Raw genomic sequence first — 25,881 nt, 5'->3', positions numbered from 1 at the left:
TATTGTTGAAGATTTAATTTGACTGCTGAAATCTGGCATTATCTCAGACATCTCAGTAGACAAGTCTTAATTATTACATCTCTCCATTGATTGTGCATCACTTTCATATTGAATTGAATGTACAGTGATCCCTCGCTATATCACGCTTCGACTTTCGCGGCTTCACTCTTTTGCGATTTTTTTCTCATACACGCTTATGTCACTACGCATGCGCTTTCTGAGAACTTTTATCTAAGCCCTACAATGGCTCCTAAACGTGCTGCTTTTTCTAAGCCTTCTGACAATAAAGCTAAGCGCCGGAGGAAGATGCTTACTATCCAGGAGAAGGTGAAACTCTTGGATATAATTAAAGATGGCAATACCCTACAAAAGCCTCCTCACGCATATGAAAAGACAGTGCCAGCAACTGCCTATCAAGATGTTCTTCAGTCGCTCACCCAGACACCCACTGCCTCCTCCTAGTACTTCTTCACTGAAGACAACAACGCACCTGCTGAAGATACTGCACCACCTCTGAAGACTCTCCTACTGAGGTCGTGCCTTCATAGGTTAGTGGTTGTGTGCAATTAAATGTACAGTATAATAATCTATTATATAAAAGCTGGGATTGTCCTTCCGTCCCATGAGTGCAAAGCGTAGCGGTATTCTGCTTATTACAGACTTACTACTTGCGGCTTGAGGTACGAAGCGACGTGATGTGAGCAGAGTTCTGGTGCTGTCATCATTCCCTTGCTTTTGTGCACGATGTGCTGGAAAAATAGACAAAATTATGTCTCTGGAAATAATTAATATTGATGGAGTACAAATGCCTCACCGCGTAGTAAATATCAGGGGAGATGGTGCTTGCTTATTCTCATCTATAGCTTATTTAGTGCATTAAACTCCGTCTTTAGCGGTACAGATTCGGGCTGACATTGTATGACTTTGGACAGGCACTTGAGGGGATAAAAAAAAACTTAGGTTTTCGGGAGATGTTATGAATGGACACTTTGATGTTCTCATTCCCTACACTTACATGCCTGATGTACACATGGAGCGCACAAAAATTGAAGATAAAAGTCGGTTGCCTTAAAAGGCGAGTGTGCCTAGTAATATGATATTTGTAACGTCTAATATGTCTTATTTTGTCTAATATATTGGGTAATACGAGTGTAATGGTGACTAAAGGGTGTTATTTCATGTCTAGAGGGCTCTAATAATGTTTAAAAACGTATTTAGAAGGTCTTAAACAGGTTTTCTATACTCTGCAAAAATATTCGATTTATAAATAAAGAATCTTACTTCACGAAAATTCATTTATCACGGTAGAGTCTGGAACGGATTAACCGTGATAAACGAGGGTTCACTGTATTCTGAAGCACTGAATGTGGCAGAAGTCACTGCAAAATCACAATGATTAATGCTGTATCGTTAAAGCAGTTCTTGGATAGAGACTTCGAGAGGGATAGGTCTATGCTTGTTATCCACCTACGCCTTATGTGTTTCACTTTAGCTGGATTTCTTATATTATTTTGGCATATTGTCTTAACTTTTTAACATGCCGAATTATACATTTTAAACTATTGCTGCCAGCTTTTAAATTATTTAACAGTATTATTGTGTATTTGTCTCATATGTCTGTACGTTTGAAAAAATTTTGTGAGGTTGCTTTTACTCTGCATTTTGAAGAAATATAATTAAACCAAAAAAAAGCCTAGTAAATAAAATTTTACATCGGCAACTTTTCATTCTTTCTCAGTTCGCTGCAAGTCAAACCAAGCAAGAAGGCCTCTTGAACATTTCTGCAAAATAATGTGTCACAATTGGTGTACTCCTAATGTTTATTGTAAGACCAAATCTTTAAAGTTAATGTTAATGGTAAATTTACCTTAGTTTTTGCTTAATTCAAATATAATGTCAGTTTCACATAGATAATGGAAGATTCTTTTTACCCCTTATAAGCTAACAAGTTAATGGAATGACCTTAAAGCTTTGCTATATTTCTGTATTTATATAATAGAAATGTCCTCAGATTGTCGTTAGACAGCTAGAAAGAAATATGAACTGTTACACTGAAAGGCATAGGGGCATATTGTTTTCTGACCATATTGTGAGGATTTTGAACTCTTTTGAGACCCTCCCCAATAGGGCTGCATGCTGAAACCCTGTCGAAGGTTGCTTGTCCTTTGCCGAGGCAACTGCAGGTTCGCCTCACCACGAGGCAACTACAAGTTCACAGCCTTCCCACGTAGCACGTCTGTCTCCTGATGGGTGATACTGGAAACATCATATATCCTGGCCACTGACCTGGACCCGTCTCTGCTTATTTGCTGTGTCTGTGTGTATTGAAGTGGTCATTCCCGTTTGAATAAATGTTTGGAAGCATTGGAATAAAGTTGGTTTTCTTGTAGGCTTTGGGTGAGTCCTCTCTCGGGTGCAGGACAATGACTCAGGTGTCACAATATGTATGTTATTGTTCATAGGCCCTAACTATGTGTCTAAGAGTTTAATGAGTTCTTAGGAAGAACACTGAGCTGGATTCAGAATATAAGCATGCAATCTCCACAACGACTTGATAAGCGCACATTAAAATTGCTTAAAATTTATGTTAGGTAGAATGCCCAGAGGGGACTGGGCGGTCTCATGGTCTGGAATCCCTACAGATTTTATTTTTTCTCCAGCCGTCTGGAGTTTTTTTTGTTTTTTCTGTCCCCCCTGGCCATTGAACCTTACTCTTATTCGATGTTAATGTTGATTTATTTTTTATAATTATGTCTTTCATTTTTCTATTCTTTAATATGTAAAGCACTTTGAGCTACTGTTTGTATGAAAATGTGCTATATAAATAAATGTTGTTGTTGTTAAAAAAAGGACTTGACAAGCTTAATTTAGACGATGATGTCCATCCTGAAGACAGCATTTCTAGAATTAATTCACACAAGTTGTATATGGGGTTGTTCTCCCCTTGTCTGTGTGGGTTTCCTCTGGGTATTCAGGTTTCCTCCCACAGTCCAAAGACATGCAGATTAGGTGCATTGGCGATTCTAAATTGTCCCTAGTGTGTGCTTGGTGTGTGGGTGTGTGCACCCTGAGGTGGGCTGGCACCCTGTCCATGGTTTGTTTCCGGCCTTGCGCCCTGTGTTGGCTGGGATTGGCTCCAGCAGACCCCCGTGACCCTGTAATTAGGATATAGTGGGTTGGATAATGGATGGATGGATGTATATGGGGTAGACATTTACATCGGCAGAAAAATCCTAGAAGGGATGGTAATGATGCTGGCTACAGGATCTTTCTCAAAACTATGGTGACTGGTAAATTATTTACCTTTTGTGTGTGTATGCAGCATTCAAATTGAACAAGATACAATTCATATATATATATATTAGCAACACAACAAGTAATTCTTTTGTGCCTGCTATGTTGGAATATGGTCTTCTTATCCCTGAAGGGTGACCAGCCAGGGAAAAAAGACGTTGTAATAAGCAGGGTCCAATCAGGGAAGGTCTCCATAACAAACACAAACCAATCAGAGTGTGATTACGAGTCTGTATTTTCCTGTTCATCCTGGATAGGTTTTCAGGAGTATAGAGACCTGGAAAGCATTATCACCAGTCTGCTTTCAAGGATTGAAAATGCTGGGTAGTGTTGATAAAAGGTGGAAACAGAGATTGTATTTGTGTTTGTGATCAAAAGCATAGTTGTATGGATGGGGCCTGACAGTAAGTTGATTTAGAGTTGTTTTTATGTTTATCCTTACATCTTGAGGAAGTGCATAGACATTGAGATCAAGAAATTTTAACTTTCATCCAAAGTGCCCCAGTTGATAAAGTCTATTCATTTAATTCCAGGTGAAACTATAGTAAATTAAACAGTCCTTATCAGAAACGTCTGCTAGAAGAGCCCAAAACTCAACACTGTCTTCAAAGTCATTGCGATCTCTTCATTGTGCCACAGTAGCTAACATTTTGAACAACTAGCTCTGCCAAGCATTTTTATGCAGGAGTTTAAGAATGATGGGATGGCAGTTGTTTACCTTAATGATCACACATGTATAGAAGAACTTCAATAAAATCGATATCCTTCAACTACTGAAGTGTCTCCTTTCTTTTGTCAGTTACCTGTACTTCGGTTCAGAGCCAGCTTTACAAAAAACTGAGACTTCTTAAATATTTTTGACATAGCTAAAGAAAGAGAAAAAAAAAAAAAAAAACGCAGCTCAATTGTTCCCTACTGCCATGCAGCTTGGAATTGTAGACATCACTGGAATTGCAAGTCTGCCCTCCAGGTTTTTCTTATTATGCTTTTCTCTAATCAGTTTTTGCATACAGCAGCACCATTTTGTCAGATTCATTCACTTTTCTTTCTTCCCTTTACAGCTAAAGAATTGTGTTCCTTGTCTGTTGTATTATATTTCTGTGATCAGACATACTCATCTTTTTGACAACCATGAAGAACAATTTTGAAAGCACAAAAGTATAAAAATTGCTACATCTTACCTTTGAGTCTGAGAGTTACAGCTGTGCAGATGGGAGGTTTTACACAGATATACACAGCTGCCTGGAGTAGTGAAGGAAACGTAACAATAAGAAAACATCAAATATCATATTTTATATTATATATATATATATATGCACCCTCACACACACATATAACCTGTTGTATGCATAAATAACAAGTTGAAATCTAACTAAACAACGTGACCTCAGGGTTAACGTTTGTAGTAAACCATGCAATATATATGTCTCTGTTATCTCGTATGCCATTTAGTAAGGGATTTGTAAAAGTGATTTTAATGTTTGTGGTGCACTCTCTTATGGAATGACAAAGAGATAACAACGGATGGGCACACAGACAATTCTCATTTTAATAAAGTGGACATTTTATACACACAAAGTTTATATTAAATTATTAAAGTGTGTGTTTATATATATTATGCAGTACATGACGTGTGTTTCGCCCTAATTGGGGATCATCAGGTGTATGCACTTTTGCTTCCCCTTCCAGGAAGCAAACCTTGGACATCACAGAATCACTAAATCACAAAATTAATGTACAATCAACACAAAGGAATATATAAAAAAATAATAATAACAGTTTAAACTTTAACAGTGACCTTAAGCCTGAACTTTTAACAAAATACAACCTGAATTTGGGTGCCTTCCTGAAAGGCAAATTGAAAAGAAAGTAGTAAGAGAACAAGGCCAATGTATTAACTATCACACTAGAATAGCATGATACACAGACATTTCAAAGTAAAAAAAAAAATGACTGTTATCTTTGAATGCACTGCTAAAGGCTGATTTAACTGAAAGAATATGCATTGCTTAAATGGGCATCCATTAAAACTTGTGCTAAAACTATGCAGATACCCTCCTCAATTGTTCATCACAAGCAACGACTGCAAATTATACTGTACACAAGTGCTGTGTCTGTGAACAGAAATCTCCAAGCTGCTTTTTTTGCCACTCCCTGTCCTGCCACTTTGGTAAGTTTCATGTCTAATTTTTCATTTAATGTTTTTGTGGTTCTTAGACTCGTGGTGTACTTTGGGATTTTTTGGGTTATGAAAACATACCACCACAGAAAAACAGTAGGTAAACACTATTCTCTGTAGCTGCTGTCTCGCTTAAAAACTGACATAGTGCATTATTTGGACAGTTATGTTGCGTTCTTTGCATAAATTAGCTAAGATACTGCAAACTGGAATAATGGGTAGGAATAATCCTTACACATCTATTTTGTAAAATTTTGTCATTATATTACGTAGTCAGCACTGTAAGATACCTGGCACACTGGTGAGTAACATACAAAAGTACTAAAGACTTATTTTTGTTTTAGTGCCACTCAAAGAAAACATTTTTACACGTATGTGATATGACATTGATTCGATCCTCCTACAGAAATATGAAATGTAAAAAGAGAGAGACCGTAACTTTTACCTTTGCAGTTTTTCTCTAGCATTGCACCAGGACTACCATGAACCCCACACCTTCCCTTCTACTCTTCCATGTCAGTATGTATAAATCAAGAAAATAAACACTAGTAGTATGTATTGACATGTGGCCTATCATTAACTGTGAACTGTGTAATATGAAATGTTAAACCTTTACATGAAAAAAGGTAGTATGTGTATGTAATTCTTTAGGTGCCCACTTATTTGTATTATTGTTTCGTAATGTTAAAAAAAAAAAAAATTACATCAAAATGCTCCTTGACCAAAGCATGTCCTGAGGCGTTTGCCTTGTCGCTGCCCTGGGATGCAGCCATAGTTTTTGACGAGTTAAAACGGGCCACTTTAATGGTGAAAATGAACATGTTAACCCTCCCAGGCCTAATTTTTATATTTTTATAATATATATTTTTATAATATAAATATATATATACACACACACACACACACATCCATCCATTATCCAACCCGCTGTATCCCAACCATAGGGTCACGGGGGTCTGCTGGAGCCAATCCCAGCCAACACAGGGCGCAAGGCAGGAAACAAACCCTGGGCAGGGCGCTAGCCCACCACAGGGCACACCGGATCACCAATCCACCTAACCCACATGTCTTTGGACTGTGGGTGGAAACCCACGCAGGGAGGACCCGTATACAGTGGTGTGAAATACTATTTGCCCCCTTCCTGATTTCTTATTCTTTTGCATGTTTGTCACACAAAATGTTTCTGATCATCAAACACATGGCCATGTAGGTTTGGATTTTTTTTTCTACCTAAATAATAAAAACCATCATTTAAAAACTGCATTTTGTGTTTACTTGTGTTATATTTGACTAATGGTTAAATGTGTTTGATGATTTTGTGTGACAAACATGCAAAAGAATAAGAAATCAGGAAGGGGGCAAATAGTTTTTCACACCACTGTATATATATAGTGCTAAGATTTTTGAGTCAAAAAATACTTCCACAAAGACAGAAAAAGGTTTGGGGACCGTCCCCATATATTTTCGTCCAGACAATGAAAAAAGAAGCGGATTCAGATGACTTTTCAGTGCATTGAATGTTTTACTTCAAACAAAATGCCGTTTTTATAACAGAGTGAATTATGGGACAGGAAATGGTTGGCAGGAAGTGATGATTTGGAGGCGGGCAAATGGAACCAATGTCATCAGGAGTCGACAGAAAGTAATGGATTGTGGAACCGGAAGTGACGTCATTGCGACTATTTTGAATCCGGAATTGGAGATTCTAATTTTTCTTCAGGTTTTCTGTATGTGAAAAGAGATTTAGGTAAGCACCACGTGATGACCCTTTGTCTCGCGATATTTCACTCACCTTTAAGCTCTTTGACTGCCTTCAACTCGTACGTGTGTGACTGTATATATATATATATATATATATATATACATATATACACAGTATATACACAGTATATACACACACACACACACACACAGTTGTGCTTGAAAATTTGTGAACCCTTTAGAATTTTCTATATTTCTGCATCATCAGATTTTCACTCAAGTCCTAAAAGTAGATAAAGAGAAACCAGTTAAACAAATGAGACAAAAATATTATACTTGGTCATTTATTTATTAAGGAAAATGATCGAATATTACATATTTGTGAGTGGCAAAAGTATGTGAACCTTTGCTTACAGTATCTGGTGTGACCCCCCTTTGCAGCAATAACTGCAACTAAACGTTTCCGGTAACTTTTGATCATTCCTGCACACGGGCTTGGAGGAATTTTGGCCCATTCCTCTGTACAGAACATCTTCAACTCTGGGATGTTGGTGGGTTTCCTCACATTAACTGCTCGCTTCAGGTCCTTCCACAACATTTTGATTGGATTAAGGTCAGGACTTTGACATGGCCATTCCAAAACATTAACTTTATTCTTCTTTAACCATTCTTTGGTAGAGTGACTTGTGTGCTTAGGGTTGTTGTCTTGCTGCATGACCCACCTCCTCTTGAGATTCAGTTCATGGACAGATGTCCTGACATTTTCCTTTGATATAATTCAGAATTCCTTGTTCCATCAATGAAGGCAAGCCATCCTGGCCCAGATGCAGCAAAACAGGTCCAAACCATGAATATACCACCACCATGTTTCACAGATGGGATAAGGTTCTTATGCTGGAATGCAGGATTTTCCTTTCGCCAAACATAATGCTTTTCATTTACACCAAAAAGTTCTATTTTGGGCTCATCCGTCCACAAAATGTTCTTCCAATAGCCTTCTGGTTTGTCCACATGATCTTTAGCAAACTGCAGCAATGTTTTTTTGGAGAGCAGTGGCTTTCTCCTTGCAATCCTGCCGTGCACACCATTGTTGTTCAGTGTTCTCCTGATGGTGGATTAATGAACATGAACATTAGCCAATGTAAGAGAGGCCTTCAGTTGCTTAGTAGTTACCCTGGGGTTCTTTGTGACCTCGCTGACTATTACACACCTTGCTCTTGGAGTGATCTTTGTTGGTCGACCACTCCTGGGGAGGGTAACAATGGTCTTGAATTTCCTTCATTTGTACACAATCTGACTGTGCAATGGTGGAGTCCAAACTCTTCAGAGATGGTTCTGTAACCTTTTCCAGCCTGATGAGCATCAACAATTCTTTTTCTGAGGTCCTCAGAAATCTCCTCTGTTCATGCCATGATACACTTCCACAAACATGTGTTGTGAAGAGCAGACTTTGATAGATCCATGTTCTTTATAACATAGTGTACCCACTCACACCTGATTGTCATCCCATTGATTGAAAACACCTGACTCGAATTTCACCTTCAAACTAACTGGTAATCCTAGAGGTTCACATACTTTTGCCACTCACAAATATGTAATATTCAATCATTTTCCTGAATAAATAAATGACCAAGTATAATATTTTTGTCTCATTTGTTTAACTGGTTTCTCTTTATCTACTTTTAGGACTTGAGTGAAAATCTGGTGATGTTTTAGGTCATATTTATTCAGAAGCATAAAAAATTATATAGAAAATTATATGTATATAATAAATAGATATATATTATATATAATAAATAAATACATATATACAATAATAAATATGTTTATATTTATATATAGTGGCATGTAGGAGGCATCTCACAACACCAAAACCCTGACAGAACTACTATTTAGACAGACAAGGGTTCAATTTCATTTGAAGAGATACCTTTTTAATTGGCTTTTTCTCTTATTTTCTTTGCATGGCGGAAAAAGAACACCGCATTCCAAGAAAACACCTGCTACCTACTGTCAAATTTGGTGGAGGTTCCATCATGCTGTGGGGCTGTATGGCTAGTTGAAGGACTGGGGCCCTTGTTAAAGTCAAGGGTTGGATAAATTCAACCCAATATCAACAAATTCTTCATGATAATGTTCAAGCATCAGTCACAAAGTTAAAATTGCGCAGGGGTTGGATATTCCAACAAGACAATGACCCAAAACACAGTTCGAAATCTACAATGGCATTCATGCAAAAAAAGGGGGAAGTACAATGTTCTGGAATGGCTGTCAAAGTCCCCTGACTTGAATATTATTGAAAATCTACGGGATGATTTGAAGCAGGCTGTTCATGCTTGGCAGCCATCAAATTTAAATGAACTGGAGATATTTTGTATAGAAAAATGGTCAAAAATACCTCCATCCAGAATGCAGACACTCTTCAAAAGCTATAGGAGGCATCTAGGGGCTGTTATATTTGCAAAAGGAGGCTCAACTAAGTATTGATGTAATATCTCTGTTGGGGTGCCCAAATTTATGTACCTGTCTAATTTTGTTATGATGCATATTGCATATTTTCTGGTAATCCAATAAACTTAATGTCACTTCTGAAATACTACTCTTTCCATAAGGCATGTCATATATTAAAAGGAAGTTGCTACTTTGAAAGCTCAGCCAATAATAAACAAAAATCCAAAGAATTGAGGGGTTCCCAAACTTTTTCATATGACTGTATATAATTTTGTCCATATTTTAATTATTACCTGTTTGCTATCTCACTTGGCTTATGTAAGATGAGACAATATGAGGCTAGCTATGCTGAACCAAAAACAAACCTTGTTCAAATTAGCAATAGTAAAAAAATAAATAAATAGATAAAACAGATCTTTCATTTCTGATTGTGATTGTCATAGATATAGAATTCCACTGCAGAATCGAAACACTACATACTTCATGGACAGTCTTAAAATTAAAACGCTCATGGTAAGCAAAACTCAATACTTTCTTATTGTCTGCACAAAGAAAGAGAGAAACAATGCAATTACTTTATATACAATTCTTTCAGTCCAATCCTTGAAACTAAATTCTACCAACAGCTAGAAGCAGCTATATATTACATATTATTTGCAATCGCCAACTTCTGGAAACATTGTAATACTTCATGGCAAGTCTGTATCAGTGCTACAGTATCTACTGATGTAAAGAAAAATTCAAGTTAGATAAATGGGCTCTGCCCCTTCCTGATTCATCTGCCTATTACATTTATCAGTTTTGGGCAGACTAGAGGGTGCACAGTAAGCTGCTGAGGAGATTGTTTTTGCCAATTCCCTACAGCTGACACTGCAAGTAAAGCTAGTTAAAAAAAAAAAGGTATTAAGGAATTAAATTTCAAAATGTTTAAAATATGGACAGTCCCGGGTGATTAGCATGTATTATATCCCAAAATTAATGATTTAATCGTAAACCTTAATAGCTATTAATCAACAGCTCTATTACTTACCTTACCATGTGCTAATGTGAGATAACTGTGCTTTATGAAGAACTTGTGTCACAATTCACAAACCCAATTACTTATGCCGCTATCATAAGTCTATAGCTAGTACTTAATATATCAGTAACTGTTAATTAGGTTTTAACTCGCACATTAGTTTTGATACTTGGGCAAAGGCAGTAAGCACAGTGCAAGTATAACACACTTAGAAACTTAGAAAAGAAATGCATTAATTGTGCGTTAAAGCTGTAAGGAACACCATTTATTAATTTTACAAATTGTCAAAGCAACCTACAAATGATTTGGCCCTTAACAAATTAATTGCACATTAAAGCTGTAAGGAACACCATTTATTAATTTTACAAATTGTCAAAGCATCCTACAAATGATTTGGCTTTTTTTGTCCCTCATTATATGATTGCTGACTTGGTGGATAGTTTGGCAAAATGGAAAGCTGTATGGCGTAACAGCCAAGAATTTTAAATCATAGGATTCTCAGTACAATGGCCACTTTCTACTCTCTGTGTCACCCTCACCAGGTCACTCCCTATGCTCCAGTTTTGAAAAAAAGAAAAAAATCAGCTTGTAAGCAGTTATGAATTCTTATTTTTTAAATATTTTGGGTGAAAGTGTACACAGTAACAATAAAATCCACTACAATATAATTCTGCTTAATTTAGTGTAGCACAATTTCTGTTATCTTATTGCATAGTGTTAAGCAAATGAGTAAACCTCAGTTTCTTACTTGGATTCTAAAACAAACAGCCCAAAAAATTTGAAATAAAGACTGGATTATGACAGAGACGCATCTAAGTTATAGTTTTAGGAATGGCTGAAAAAATCATCTTCAAGAAGGTACATCTTTCAGATATGAAGCAAGTTACTATAGGAAATTGTTCTTAATCTTGCCACTAAGACCACTGCATGTTGAGCTATATAATGGAAACTACAGTTTGATAGTAGGGTTCCAGGCTTAGTATGATTAGTGTAATTGCTGTGGCATCTTATTTTAAGCAATTGTGTTATTCGTGTTTGTGTTTCCCCAGTGTATTACTAATTTGTCTAACAGTCGCAAACACGGCTTTTGATACAACAGATAGCTGCACATATTATCGTCTTAATTTATCAAACTGAGGTTTAAAACCAGGAAGAACAAACAACAGTTAACTCTGATTTAGTAATTTCAAAATATTGGTCAGAGTGCAGCATATACAGGTGGCGCAGTATTCTAATACCTCTACTCTTCAACAGAATGGATGATCGTCAACCTCACCGCCTCTAACATCAATATTGGTGTACACCACTTCCTGCCTGGCTGGTATTTAACTGGAAATGCTGCCATCTTGGATAGTCTGATCTGAGACTCACATCTTTTGGGACGTTCTTTTACTGAATAGCTAAATTTATTATTTTGCCTTGCAATATACAGGGCTATGGTGTTGTCCCAAATCTTTAGCTTCGTCTTGTTCTCTAACAGTGGTGTAGTTGGCAGAATCAATGAAGATTCGCAAGACGAATGAGTCCAAGATGTCGCAACAACTTTAGGGGCCATGGCAGTAGACTTACAAGAATTCTGAATCCAGTTGGGAGGACAATGGACTTAGTTTGCCGAGGTACAGGTGCGTAACCAGGCAGTAGGGACATCCATTGGGAACAGCATATGGGGCTGTTGCAGATATTGTTGCTTTTACATACGGATGATGAGGTTGAGATGTATTTCTATATATTTGAACATACCACTACCGATTATCACTGAAAGCAAGTGGAATGGGAACACATACTGGCACCATTCCCAAGGGAGCCAGCTTAGTAGGCTTATTACAAACTCTAGGAGCATGCCACTACAGACTATAAGTGGAATGGGAACACATACTGGCACCATTCCCAAGGGAGCCAGCTCAGTAGGCTTATTACAAACTCTAGGAACAAGCCACTACAGACTACACCCAACTTAATGCTGAAGTGCTGCTGAGGTAGTCCAGATCAGCAGGCAAGGGCTTGTAGGGAGTGGAAGTTCAAACCAGAGCGGCCAACACACTCCCAGGGTTTCGATCTATTAGGGCAGAGTTTGGCATTGGTTAAAACCAGGGGAAAATGATTCTAATAAAGTCATCGAGGTCATGGTGATGACTTCCTCATAAATACCCTCCCTGACTTCTTTGCCTGGCGAGTTGACAGCCAAACTATGGACAGCCTCATAGCAGCCCTCAAGCGAAACCAAGCTGCCTTGCAAGTTGAGTGCAGAGGACAGCCTGCTGATTGTCACCAACTCCAGATGGGATGTATCACCACACCTAAGCCTATCTGCTGCAAGACTGAACCATTGGTTGGACCTAAGGAGAAACACACACCCCTTCTCCACTGTTACAATGGGTCTAAGCTGCATTCACAGGGAAACTTGTTGTTACAGGTCTGCCTCTTATATAATCCACCTATCTGGGGTAACTCATATGATCAGAGTGGCTGTTACTCACAGTCCACCCTAGCCTGTAATACTGGGGAGAGACTGGTCAGAAAAGAAAAGCTGAGGAGTACAAACCGCTTCAGAAAAAAAAAAAACACTGCAGAAAATCTGTCTGAAGCTGTCTCCACACCGTGTTCAAGGAGACGTGGCTAATCAGTATGACATAGGCAACGGGGCGAGGACTTGTTCTGACGCCTCTATGGAGGTGGAAGTTGAGTTGTCACAGTCTGTCGTCACACCTATTGGGGTCACCACTGATCCTCCATCTAATTTACATTTTCAATTTCAGCAAATTCCATCCATCCATCCATTTTCTAACCCGCTGAATCCGAACACAGGGTCACGGGGTCTGCCGGAGCCAATCCCAGCCAACACAGGGCACAAAGCAGGAACCAATCCTGGGCAGGGTGCCAACCCACCGCAGGACACACACAAACACACCCACACACCAAGCACACACTAGGGCCAATTTAGAATGATGATTCCCTAAAGTTTGCCACGAATTTGGCCAATGCAGGTCTCATCCCATGCCACCCAGTCCACACTTTGTATTAAATGATTAACTGTATCATGTAGCAGAACATGAGGGCAAGGCGAGGACACTGCTGCTCGTTCTCCACAACTACCGGTGGCAGGTCTGGGAACTAGTTCACACCCATCTCCTAGGCAATCATCTCGGGCTCTGAGAAATCATTAGAGTGGATTAAACTGTAATTCTTTTGGCCTGGAATAAATGATGAGGTCCACTGCTTTTGTATGTTCCATCCAGAATGTCAATTGTGGCAGTTTCCTTGGAAGGACATGTTCATCTGATTCCCATGCTGCTCAGTGACATTCCCTTTGAGTGTATTGGGGTCAATATTGTAGGTCCCCATAAGCTATCAGCCTCCTGCCATAAATATATACTCATGCTGGTGGATTACGCTACACTACCCCATTTGGGCTTCTATCCCCCTCCCTAATCCTATTTGACACAAAAACAATGACAAGAGCTCAAAGCAGCCATCTTGTCTGTCCCGGAAGTGGTAGATGAGAAACCCAGAAGGACCTCTCTGGTCACTGATGACATCATTACAGGGCCAGGAGTAGTTATTCAAGAAAGCTGCCTCCCAGAAGCAAAACATGCAGAAGTGGAGCTTGAGATAAAGCGAATGCTAGACCTTGGTGTGATAGAGGAAAGTTTTAGTCCTTGGTCTACTGTAGTCAAATTGTTCTGGTCCCGAAGCTGGATGAAAGCTGGCGCTTCTGCAATGTCTTCCACCAACTTAAACAAGTCTACCAATTTGATCCTTAGCTACTACACAAAGGGATTGGTAAAGCACAATACTTGACCACTCTTGACATGAAGAAAAGGTACTGGCAAATTCCTTTAACAGAATCCGGAAGGGAAAACACTGCATTCAGTACCCATAGTAGCCACTGGCAGCATTGTGTCCTCCCATTCAGATTACATGGGGCTCCAGCGACTTTCCAATATTTGGTGGACAGAATGCTATACCCCAACAACTCCTGTAGTACCGTATCCCTAAATGACGTTGTCATCTATTCTGGCACCTATGAGGAACAAGTGCAGAATGTTTGTGCCATGCTTTTGACACTAAGCAATGCCATTTTTCAGATCAATCCACAGAAATGTTATTTTGGGTTGACAGAGGCCAAATAGTTGGGATACTTGGTGGGTAGACGTACACTACGTCCACAGTGTGCTAAGGTCCATGCCTTCATGAAGTGGCCTAGTCTGAAAACCAAGCTGCAAGTGAAAAGTAAAAGGGATACTGTTTTGCCGATGTGCTCGCCTCGCTTGTGTATCCTCGGAGGTGGAACCCTTACCCCAACTCCACCTCTCACTTCCGGGCCAGACAGCCAGGCACACACACTTCCTCACGTAGACATTTATATATAAGTTTAGTAGGGAATGACACGTTAAATTCAAAATATGTCAGAGAGTGCAACAAAAATGGGATTTAGCTTTAGAAAACTGAGTATGGACAGTCCTGACATAAAAAAAAAAACCAAAGCATTGTGATTTCCTGTCTGTAGTAATTCTACAAGTGGACTATGCTTCTTATTTTTATTTTTCTATCCCTGATCCACTAGTATAACTGAATAGACAAAGCAGTACTGTATTTTCAAAGACTGTTAAAAAAAAAAAAAAAAACTATTATTAGCTATTACCATTCTTACTGGGATGCAAAACAACAAAGCAGAAACTCTGGATTAGGACAGGGAGATGGAAATAACTGAAGTAAAAATCAGGCAGCATTGAAACCAAGAAAACAAACACATTAGACATTGCCCAAAGCACAGACTTGAAAAACATGCAAAAATTGACAAATTCGTTTTTTTGCTGCTGACCACCAATCACAAAATGAGAAGCCAAACACACTCTTCTCGATGACATTCTCTTGACCTTCATTATGAAGTTGAACACTATGACTGAAGGCAGACTTTCAAAATCTAAATTTCATTACAAAAAATAATGCTATTTGTTGACTTAAAGTAAATAAGTTCCTATCTTGCTTAGAATGAAAGGGTTTGAAAGTGCTGCACAGATGCATTATGTGCACATACAGCATGATAGGCACACATGCTTCCTGATATATAGTGACTATAAAATCAATCACCCTACAGACATATCAACAAGCTAAAAACATACCTACCTGTCATACAGTTTACAAATGAAAGATAATTTTTCTACCAATTTAATGCAAGGTTTAATGACATTTGGTCTTGACACACTTTTGCTTTGAATTATGTGTTTGTTTAGTCATTCAGGTTACATTGATATTTCCTAGACATTAGTGAATTAAATCCTTCTCTGTACAGAAAATTCTTCTTAAACTGCACCAACACAATACCTCTGCCTTGCTTGTTCAAGTATTCTGACCTGCCCAGTTACGTATGTTCAAATGTATTATGAGGTGTACAGAGTACAGTGAAATTTCATCTTCCATGTTTAATGACATACAACACATCACCACTCTCTGGCAGCATGATCAGCAAATATTAGTAGTCAAACATGGATCTTACCTTCAAGGTATTCCGTTACTAAAGGGACATTGGGCAATCAATGCAATAAATATGGTATAAGACAGTACTTAAACATCATGGCCAAAGCATAAACACTGAGAAATTCCTATGGTAATCTAATCTCAAGTGAAGCATTCATAACTTGTATAAATAGTTCAAAATTGGTCCCAACAGTTGGACTCCTGGGGTCTGATGGCAGCTATCAAGCTCTATAATATGACAAAAAATAAAGCATTCTTCAGGTTTACACAGAAATATGTATATATATATAAAAAAAACAATTTTACTTTATTGGAACTTCTTCAACCATCATTTTAACTGGAAATAAATCTAAGGTAAAATAAATAAGGTCAGATATCTCTCCTCAAATTTGGGAAGAGGGATTTTGTATTGTTTTAGTTTGTTCTTCTTAATATATGTTCTTCTGTCTTGATTTATGTCAAAAAGCACATGCTTCAGAATAACACCAGAGGTTTCAGGTTGTTAATTCAAACCAAGAAAGTGGCATAGAATGGCTGCTCATTGTGGGGAGGTCCTGGGAGGATTTAAAGAAGAAAAGGCAGTCTGAGGGACCGTTTGCTGATATCTAATGCAGAGGAAAGACTTCGGCATGAAAAGCACTACCTGCTATAGAAATGATCTTTAAAACTAAGTTACTGAACTTTTAAATACAATGGTAGCGCTGCTGCCTCGCAGTAAGGAGACCCGGGTTTGCTTCCCGTGTCCTCCCTGAGTGGAGTTTGCATGTTCTCCCCATGTCTGCGTGGGTTTCATCCGGGTGCTCTGGTTTCCTCCCACAGTCCAAAGACATGCAGGTTAGGTGCACTGGCAATCCTAACTTGTCCCTAGTGTGTGTTTGGTGTGTGGGTGTGTGCGTCCGTGTGTGTGCCCTGCCTGGGATTTGTTCCTGCCTTGCACCCTGTGCTGGCTGGGATTGGCTTCAGCAGACCCCGTGACCCTGTGTTAGGATATAGTAGGTTGGACAATGACTGACTTTTAAATAATATCTTAAAAAAATATATTTATATTTTAACAGGAGATGCCTAAATAAATAATTTGTCCCCCAAAGGGGAAATTAAGGATTTGCAGATGCTCAAAAAATGTAAATATAACAATCACCACCCCCAAGCAACACACTTACAAACTTTTGGCTTGGATAATGATAAGAGAACTGTTGCCATTTAAGAACAGGCCTGTAGGTGAGAGTATGATGGATTAGCTTGTGGTCAGAGCTTCCCAGTTGTTCCACAGGCTTATATTTTAAGTAATTTAACATTTAACACTAGAATTACCAGAGCCTACGAAAAAACTCGTAATTCCGTCCCACCTTAAACTGCTTCTTAAATCCCTTCACACCTCTCCATGGCGCCCTTTGTCTTCTAAATGTGCTGATAAAGAGAAGCCGGCTATTCCATCCCCCCACCAATTTAGAAGTGCACGAACTTCTCTCAGCTCATGCCTTGATTGAGTATCTGGGAGTGAAGTGGAGTTTTAGAGTGGAAATAATAGATCGTTGTTTGGAACGCACACATTTCATGTCTGTTCTACAGTAATCTGTGTCAACACATTGTTAAAACAGAAACTTTTTTTATATTCTAGTAGTAGATGACAAAATGTAGGCATAAACTATATAATGTATGAAGCCTGAAGTCCAAATAGCAAAGAAACATTTTCACAAGAATAACACAATTGCACTTTTATTCAAACATATAACTGCAGAAAGAAAAAGCCGCCTTAACATGCGACATTGACACCAGTTTACTATAACTGACTCCATGGTTCAATAGATACAGATCCGCTTGGGAATCAAGGGGTCACGGTTTCGATCCTGCGCCCCTCCCTTTTGAGAAGTAAACTGTTCTTAGTCTTACTGTTTTAGAATAAAAACATACATTTGATTTCAGTCTGTAACAGCCGGTACAATGTATGATCTTTGTAAAGGTTAGCTTTTTTTTTTTCTTTATTCACTTTTCACTCTCTCAGTCGCGTTCAGAATCAATCCATACAACCCCATCTGACACGGCTGTTTTTCACTAAAGACGCGCTATAGCTCTGCAGTGTACCACGATGCATACTAACGCCCCCCCGAAGTTACTGGTCTTTACCATTCTTTCCTCTGCATGTCCTGGAGTACAAAAGAAAAAGCATACAGCAACATGCGGGGACTGGCAGGAACACTCAATAAAACTGAATGAAAAGAAAAGCAAGTGACGGTGAGATACGAAGAAGGCAGCTTAGCCAGCGTTTGTGTGTCAGAACCGGCGTTAGTATGCATCGTGGTACACTGCAGGCTATAGCGCGTCTTTAGTGAAAACAGCCGTGTCAGATGGGGTTGTATGGATTGATTCTGAAGCGACTGAGAGAGTGAAAAGTGAATAAAAAAAGCTAACCTTTACAAAGATCATACATTGCACCGGCTGTTACAGACTGAAATCAAATGTATGTTTTATTCTAAAACAGTAAGACTAAGAACAGTTTACTTCTCCAAAAGGGAGGGGTGCAGGATCGAACCCGTGACCCCTTGATTCTGCGGGGCTGTATCTATTGAACCACGGAGTCAGTTATAGTAAACTGGTGTCAATGTCGCCTGTTAAGCTTTTCTTTCTGCAGTTATATGTTTGAATAAAAGTGCAATTGTGTTATTCTTGTGAAAATGTTTCTTTGCTATTTGGACTTCAGGCTTCATACATTATATAGTTTATGCCTACATTTTGTCATCTACTACTAGAATATAAAAAAAGTTTCTGTTTTAACAATGTGTTGACACAGATTACTGTAGAAGCGGAACAGACATGAAATGCGTGTGTTCCAAGCAACGATCTATTATTTCCACTCTAAAACTCCACTTCATTCCCAGATACTCAATCAGGCAAGCAATTCCAGCTTGTTGTGTCCACAAATGGAACATGACACAAACTGATGGAAGTCTGTCATTGCTCCTTCTAGAGTTTACCAGGTTGAAGTCACCACAATTCCCATTTCAGAATGATTCATCATTCAAGTGTTAGCAATAATTTGTGTTGGTGAATCCATGTTTGCAGAGGGAGGAATTATATATACAGGTATATTTATACTAATAAAAGGCAAAGCCCTCACTGACTGACTGACTGACTCATCACTAATTCTCCAACTTCCCGTGTAGGTAGAAGGCTGAAATTTGGCAAGCTCATTCCTTACAGCTTCCTTACAAAAGTTGGGCAGGTTTCATTTCGAAATTCTACGCGTAATGGTCATAACTGGAAGCTATTTTTCTGCATATACTGTAATGGAGTTGAGCTCGAAAGCCGTGGGGGGCGGAGTTTCGTGTGACATCATCACGCCTCCCACGTAATCATGCAGTATGTAGAAAACCAGGAAGAGCTCCAAACACCGCTGAAGAAAACATACATTATATAATTAAGAAGGCAGCGAAACAATTAGAAGCGAGCGTGTGACATATAAAACCATATTCAGCGGCTCACGTGAACTGGCGCGTGCGCAGACAAAAAGCAACAGTTCCAAAGAGTGCTGAACAAAAACGAATTACAGTGCTACGCTCAAACAGACAAACCACACACCGTGACGCAATGGTAAAGGCTTCGCCTCTAGCGCTGGCGTCCGAGGTTCAATTCCCGAGAGGGATGCACGGAGTATGTAGCGCGCTTCCCGATTCATTTTAGCCTCGCATCCCCTTGGTTTGAGATGTATGAAAAAATATGTGGTTAACGCAGAAAGACAGATCACCAATTGAAGCTTTATGAATAATGGATACTTTATTCGCGATCAATGATTGTTTTGGTAAAGCCATACTCAGTGTATTCATTAGATGAATGGTAAAAAGTAAGAGTGAGGGAGGGTAACTTATTGAGGCACGCAGGCAAAACCACAATAGCATGCGGCTCGATGTACTGTAGTGCGTCAACTCGATCTGAATTGCGATCACATTTGAAAAATATATCTTTTCAAGTTCTATTTAGTCCATATGTGTCAAACTCAAGGCCCACAGGCCACATCCAGCCCAGTGTAATTATATCCGCCCGAGATCATTTTATATATTATTGTTATTAATGGCCCGGGATATGAAGCGCTGGTAACACAATAAACTACAGATCCCATAATGCAGCGCTTCAGCTGCCTTGCCGAACACTTACCGCGTTAATCAAGTCTAGCTTATGATGCTGCAAGTTATTGCGAAGCTAGCCCACACGATGCCAAAGAGAAAAGGTGATTCTGAACATAGAGCCTTTAAAAACCGATGGGAGGCTGAGTATATGTTTACTGACATTGCCGGTAAACCCGTGTGTCTCATTTGTGGAGCTAATGTGGCTGTAATTACAGAATTTAATCTAAGACGGCACTATGAGACAAAACATCAAGATAACCTGAAAGACCTGAATGCAATGCACAAGATACAGAAAGCAGAAGAGTTAAAGAAGAATCTGACACTTCAGCAGACGTTTTTACCAGTGCAAAATCACAAAATGATTTCAAGTGAAGCTACCTTTATGCGAGACACAAATGCACCAGTGCAACTTGCCCCACTTTCCCTGTTGCCAAGTAATGTTGAACCAAGTCGGCACTACGGTTTTCCCAAATCGCACTTTGCTGATAAACTGGCGCACTGCGCACTGAGTTCGCACGGCGCTTTGGTGACTTTGAAGAACAAAAAAAGAATTTTGAGTTGTTTCGCAACCCATTTGCCGTCGATGTGGAAACTGCACCTGTGCAGATTCAGATGGAGGTGATTGAGCTGCAGTGTAATGGCACACTGAAGGCAAAGTACGATACTGCACGGCCCACACAGTTTATTCACTCCATCCCGCACAAATGCTCCAGCTCCGTCTACATGCGGCTCGAACCTTGTGCATGTTTGGTAGCACATATCTGTGTGAGAAGCTCTTCTCAGTCATGAAGACTAACAAAACAGCACACAGGAGTCGCCTCACTGATGAGCACCTGCAGTCCATCCTGAGAATCTCCACAACACAGAACCTCACACCAAACATAAACGAACTTGTTGCCAAAAAAGATGCCACGCGTCCAAATCTGATAAAATGACATAAGAGCAAAGACAACTGAATGATTTGATTTGTTATTGCTGAAAAGAACACATTTTATTTATATTTCCAGGTTTTGTTATGCACCATGTTCATATTTGAATTTGTATAATTTTGACAGGATATATTTTTATGGAGAGCAAAATCTTTTGGGATATTTAAAATTTAAGTTTATTTTTATATAAAATTACATAAGAGTAAAGGAATTTGAATGTTTGTTCTTTTAACGTTTACTTTATTTCTAACTTGTATAATTTAGACAGGATATATTTTTATGGAGAGCAAAATATTATAAGTTATTTAAGGTTTGAGTTGATTTATTCCGGAATAATATTCTGTCGACTAAATAAAAATTCCTTCTATTTAAAATTGAAATAGAACTTGAACAGATACGATAGTTCATAATATCCAGGCAGACTTGCACGTAAGAGCGGGAGTCATAAGTTTTAACAAACACCGTATTGCACTGATACGAAATAGCCTGCCCATTTAATTATTTAGGAATGGATAAATTAAGATTTTGTACAAATAATGTTTTTAATTTTTCTTCCTTCATGGATTCTGGCACCCCCAGCAACAATCAGTCAAAGACTGTGTGTGTGTATGTATATATATAGATATATATAGATATATGTGGATGTATGTGTATATATGTATGTATATATATTTATGTGTGTGTGTGTGTGTGTGTATATATATATATGAAATTCTGAATCAACATATTTTTCCCTTAAAATGATACATTTTCTCAGTTTAAACATTTGTTCCGTGATTTATGTTCTATTCTGAATAAAATATTAGAAGTTGGCACCTCCACATCATTGCATTCAGTTTTTATTCACGATTTGTATAGTGGCCCAACTTTTTTGGAATCCGGTTTGTAGTAAAATAGCCTTCCAGTAAAGAAAGAAATGAATAAGGCCAAAAATTTATAATATTTAATTTATTATCACAGTATGTTTGTGATTCAGTGGTACACCAAGAGATGACATACAGAAGCAACCATTGTTACACCAAAGAAAATTTGGCTAGCAAGACACACTTATTAGAGAGTTTTACAGTTATTTTTTTTCCTATTTGAATTGAAAACCTTAAACATATCACAGTACTATATTACTATGCTATACCAGGATTATATTGTGTGTTGTTAAGTATTTCTGTATTCCATTAACAAAAGATGTGATTTTTGTATTTTGAAGATCTAGTGAGGTAGTTTATTTAATGATATTACGAAGTACAAAATCTGCCTCCAAGAATCACTTTTCAAACTACATTTGAAAGTTGACAAAATGTGCACATCTGCAGAAATAAAAATAGATCTATTTGTGGTTAAGGATGTCAACTATATGGATAATTTTATAGTTATCTGGCAAATAGAAAAATACTTTTTAAATTAAAGATGCAAAGACAACAGTAAAGCAAAAAAAGAAACCTGAATTTAAATAAATAAAGACGTCATCTTAATAATCCAAAGTTAACTTTCTTAATCTAGTGAGCATATTTTTTAAAAGATACCATTCACATCTCAGATTTCACGCACTCAATAAAGGTGTGATTGTAATAAACTAATTATGTTAAGTAAACACAGCGTGCATCAGTAATAATCACACTTCCAGCACAATGCCTTAATACAGCATATGTTTTTGTTTATAACACAAATATTGGTCAAGATAATTCAGTATCTGTGGACCTCAATTAAGCACAGGCTGTTATAAACTAGATCGATCATATGCTAAAATCCTACCATTCCATATGTTAACTTGCACATAGTACAGTTATTACTTGAACCTGAAGGAAACAATTTCTTCTGACCGATGTTAAACCCAACTAGTCATTTGTAAATCACTGCTGCGTAAACAAAGACTTTTCATGCTATGGACACTGATGGGTGCTGTCTATATAACTCAATCAACACATGCTCTAGACCTCTCCACCCAACTAGGGCTCCATGTAGGCTTTGATCAGCACGGAGTTCAATAAACATGCTTGCTAAAGGGAAATTCCCACAATTATTGTCAGTTAAGCAATACACTATACCCACATATCCTTAATGCATTGGCTGCTTAAGAAGAAAGTAAAATTGTATTATGCAACCCAAACAGAATGGATACACACCATGTGAACTGAAAATACACACCACGTACAGAAAGAACTAATAGTAATTTTACACAATATGAAATATTTATTTGTGAAGAAAATCTTAATATATTTCAAGTTTTTACTTTGTTTTTGTAATAATGGTTTTAACCGACCTAGATGATTTTCTCATTTACTTTTTTGGTTTTGTAAGCACTAGAAATGATGTAGTGTATAGTTAAACATCAGATAATCCATACTGTAAAATGAGAATAACAAATTTTGCTCTTTTTCAGATAGCTGCAACATGTATTTTTTAACTATTGAAAAACTAGTCTTTTCATCAGTTGGATGTCTATCTTTAAAAGAAGGTAACTTCAAAAATGCTGGGGCTCCAACTGACTTGAGAATGTAGTTGGCATCATCTTCCAGTGTTTCGTACTTCCCAATAAAATCGTAATTTATAAAGCAGGGGAAGCAGAGCTTGTTAATAGTGTTCCAATGTGTATCTATTATTGTAGAAGGGGACAAACCCAAAATATATTGCACAAACTCCTTAAATGTTACACCAGATCCAGAGTTAAGAGCTTCTTGAGTAGCATTCTTTCTATACTTTTTAATTATAGTTTTCCCGTATTCAGGGTGGTAGTATGAATTGGGATGTTCAAATTTGTCCCTAAAGGCTGACACAAGTCTTTCCATGGGATCCCGCACTACTATAATTTTGGTAAAAGAATTAAGGCGTTGCTGAATTCCTCCGATATCAAAACTGCTCAGCCTCTGAAGATGGTTTCCATAGTGGACCTCCTTGTGGACAATCTGCGCTACTGATTGAGCTTTGCCATTCAGGACCATCAGAATTCTTTTCCAGTTGGAACAACCAACTTTAGGAACTTCACAGTAAAGGATCTTGTATCGATCTTCAACATAGATTCTCGACACCATCTGGGACAGGGTGATCCATTGAGTTTTGCTATTGTTATAAAGTGTGCAGGCGTTCAAAAGAAAACTTTTCCGTTTCTGCTGTCTTTCTTTAAATTCCTTCCACTTCAGTTCATTGAAATACGTAGTATTGCGAGGTTTGTATGTGAGCATTGTCATGAAATGCTGATGCTCAGTGGGTTGTTTAGTCTTATCTGATGGCTCAGGAAATAATGTATTTTGGCTTATATCAGAAATCTTTGGACTTGGAATGTGATGACTGGTATTGAGCAAACTGTGTAGGTCTTTGGTAATCCAGAAAGTGGTTCCTGCCTGTGTAAAACACATGAAACAGAAAGAGAATAATGAGGCATACAGTTAAACTGTCCATGTGAAAAACTGCTTCATCATGCCTTCATTTTAGTCCTTATTTCCCAATTAGAAAAAAAATAAACAGTAGTTTTTCTTCCTGTAATTAAAGGTTACCATGTATATGAAGTCCAAAAAATATATTGTTAAGTAGAAAACTGTTTTAACTGTAATAACCTTTTAAATGAAAAACTAGAATCTGTTATCAAACTCATACAACTGTATATAAATCTATCCAGGGACAACAAACTATGTCATATATTTTTAATTTTTTCTCCAGCCGTCTGGAGTTTTTTTTGTTTTTTCTGTCCCCCCTGGCCATTGAACCTTACTCTTATTCGATGTTAATTAATGTTGATTTATTTTGTTTTCTTATTGTGTCTTTTATTTTTCTATTCTTTATTATGTAAAGCACTTTGAGCTACTGTTTGTATGAAAATGTGCTATATAAATAAATGTTGTTGTTGTTGTTATTCAAGGTAGAAAATAAAATGAAATGTATTATCTATATTATTTGCCAACCTGACCTTTATCTTTGGCTTAAAGTACTTAATTTCAGTACACATTCATACAAGATGTGTTTAAGGCCTTTTAAATAAATACAAATACATGTAAAGAATATCTCAAAGCAGTTTACAGTAAGTAAAAAAAAATTTTAAAAACACATCAAATAGAATTCAATTCCAAACATTATTTATAGTAAAAATATGAGCAAATCTATTTACAATCTTGGCCAAATAAAGACATACATGTTAATTTAACTTAACTTAAAGCATACATCACCAACTCCCTATCTTCCTAAGATGCAACAGACAACAGAGGGCCATCAGGAATCTCTGCTTAGTGAGTAAGGATTTATCAAAGCTAATAATGGAAGACCATTGAAATTTAGAATTCGGTATGATGCTTTTCAACGTTTAAGTCAATTCATATAACTAAAACTTGGCTGTTACTTGACTTAAACCTTTGACATTGCAGAAGATGAAGATTAAACTTATGCATACTAGAAGCTTTTCACAAATATAACCACTTTTATTAACAAATCTATTTCTCTGAAAGGCAATTCAGGAAAATATACTTGCTTTTGGTATTTACAATGTGTGGAAATTAAGCAAAAGCTAACAAAATCTACAGTAAAATAAAATGTACTATACGACATAACAACTGACATAGGCTAACAGAATAATGTGGGTGCACAAAATTAAAAAAAATCAACAGTATACTGCTCCATTGCAAGCAAAGGATGAAAGTCTAACATGGCTGGGATGACAGTGTTATCAGCATCAAGTCTTCTGTTTCTCTATTCAAAATGCTTTAATGCTAAAAGTTTCAAAATTTT

At 37.8% G+C, this 25,881-nt stretch overlaps 1 protein-coding gene across 8 annotated transcripts in view; it reads right to left on the bottom strand.

Annotated features, from left to right (window-relative positions):
• Positions 1-22,145: 22,145 nt before the first annotated feature.
• The window catches only part of LOC120530300 (carbohydrate sulfotransferase 9-like), a 155,782-nt gene continuing 152,046 nt past the window's right edge, over positions 22,146-25,881 (bottom strand). For all 8 annotated transcript variants that reach the window (XM_039754675.1, XM_039754676.1, XM_039754679.1 and 5 more), the window contains one exon: positions 22,146-24,506. In XM_039754675.1, the coding sequence (XP_039610609.1) occupies positions 23,469-24,506 (1,038 nt within the window). In that variant the 3' untranslated portion in view covers positions 22,146-23,468. The remainder of the gene's footprint in view (positions 24,507-25,881) is intronic.

Source organism: Polypterus senegalus, chromosome 5 (assembly GCF_016835505.1).
Source record: "Polypterus senegalus isolate Bchr_013 chromosome 5, ASM1683550v1, whole genome shotgun sequence".
Classification (NCBI taxonomy): Eukaryota; Metazoa; Chordata; class Cladistia; order Polypteriformes; family Polypteridae; genus Polypterus; species Polypterus senegalus.
Note: the sequence above shows the minus strand (reverse complement) of the source record. Positions and strands in the feature narration are given on the sequence as shown.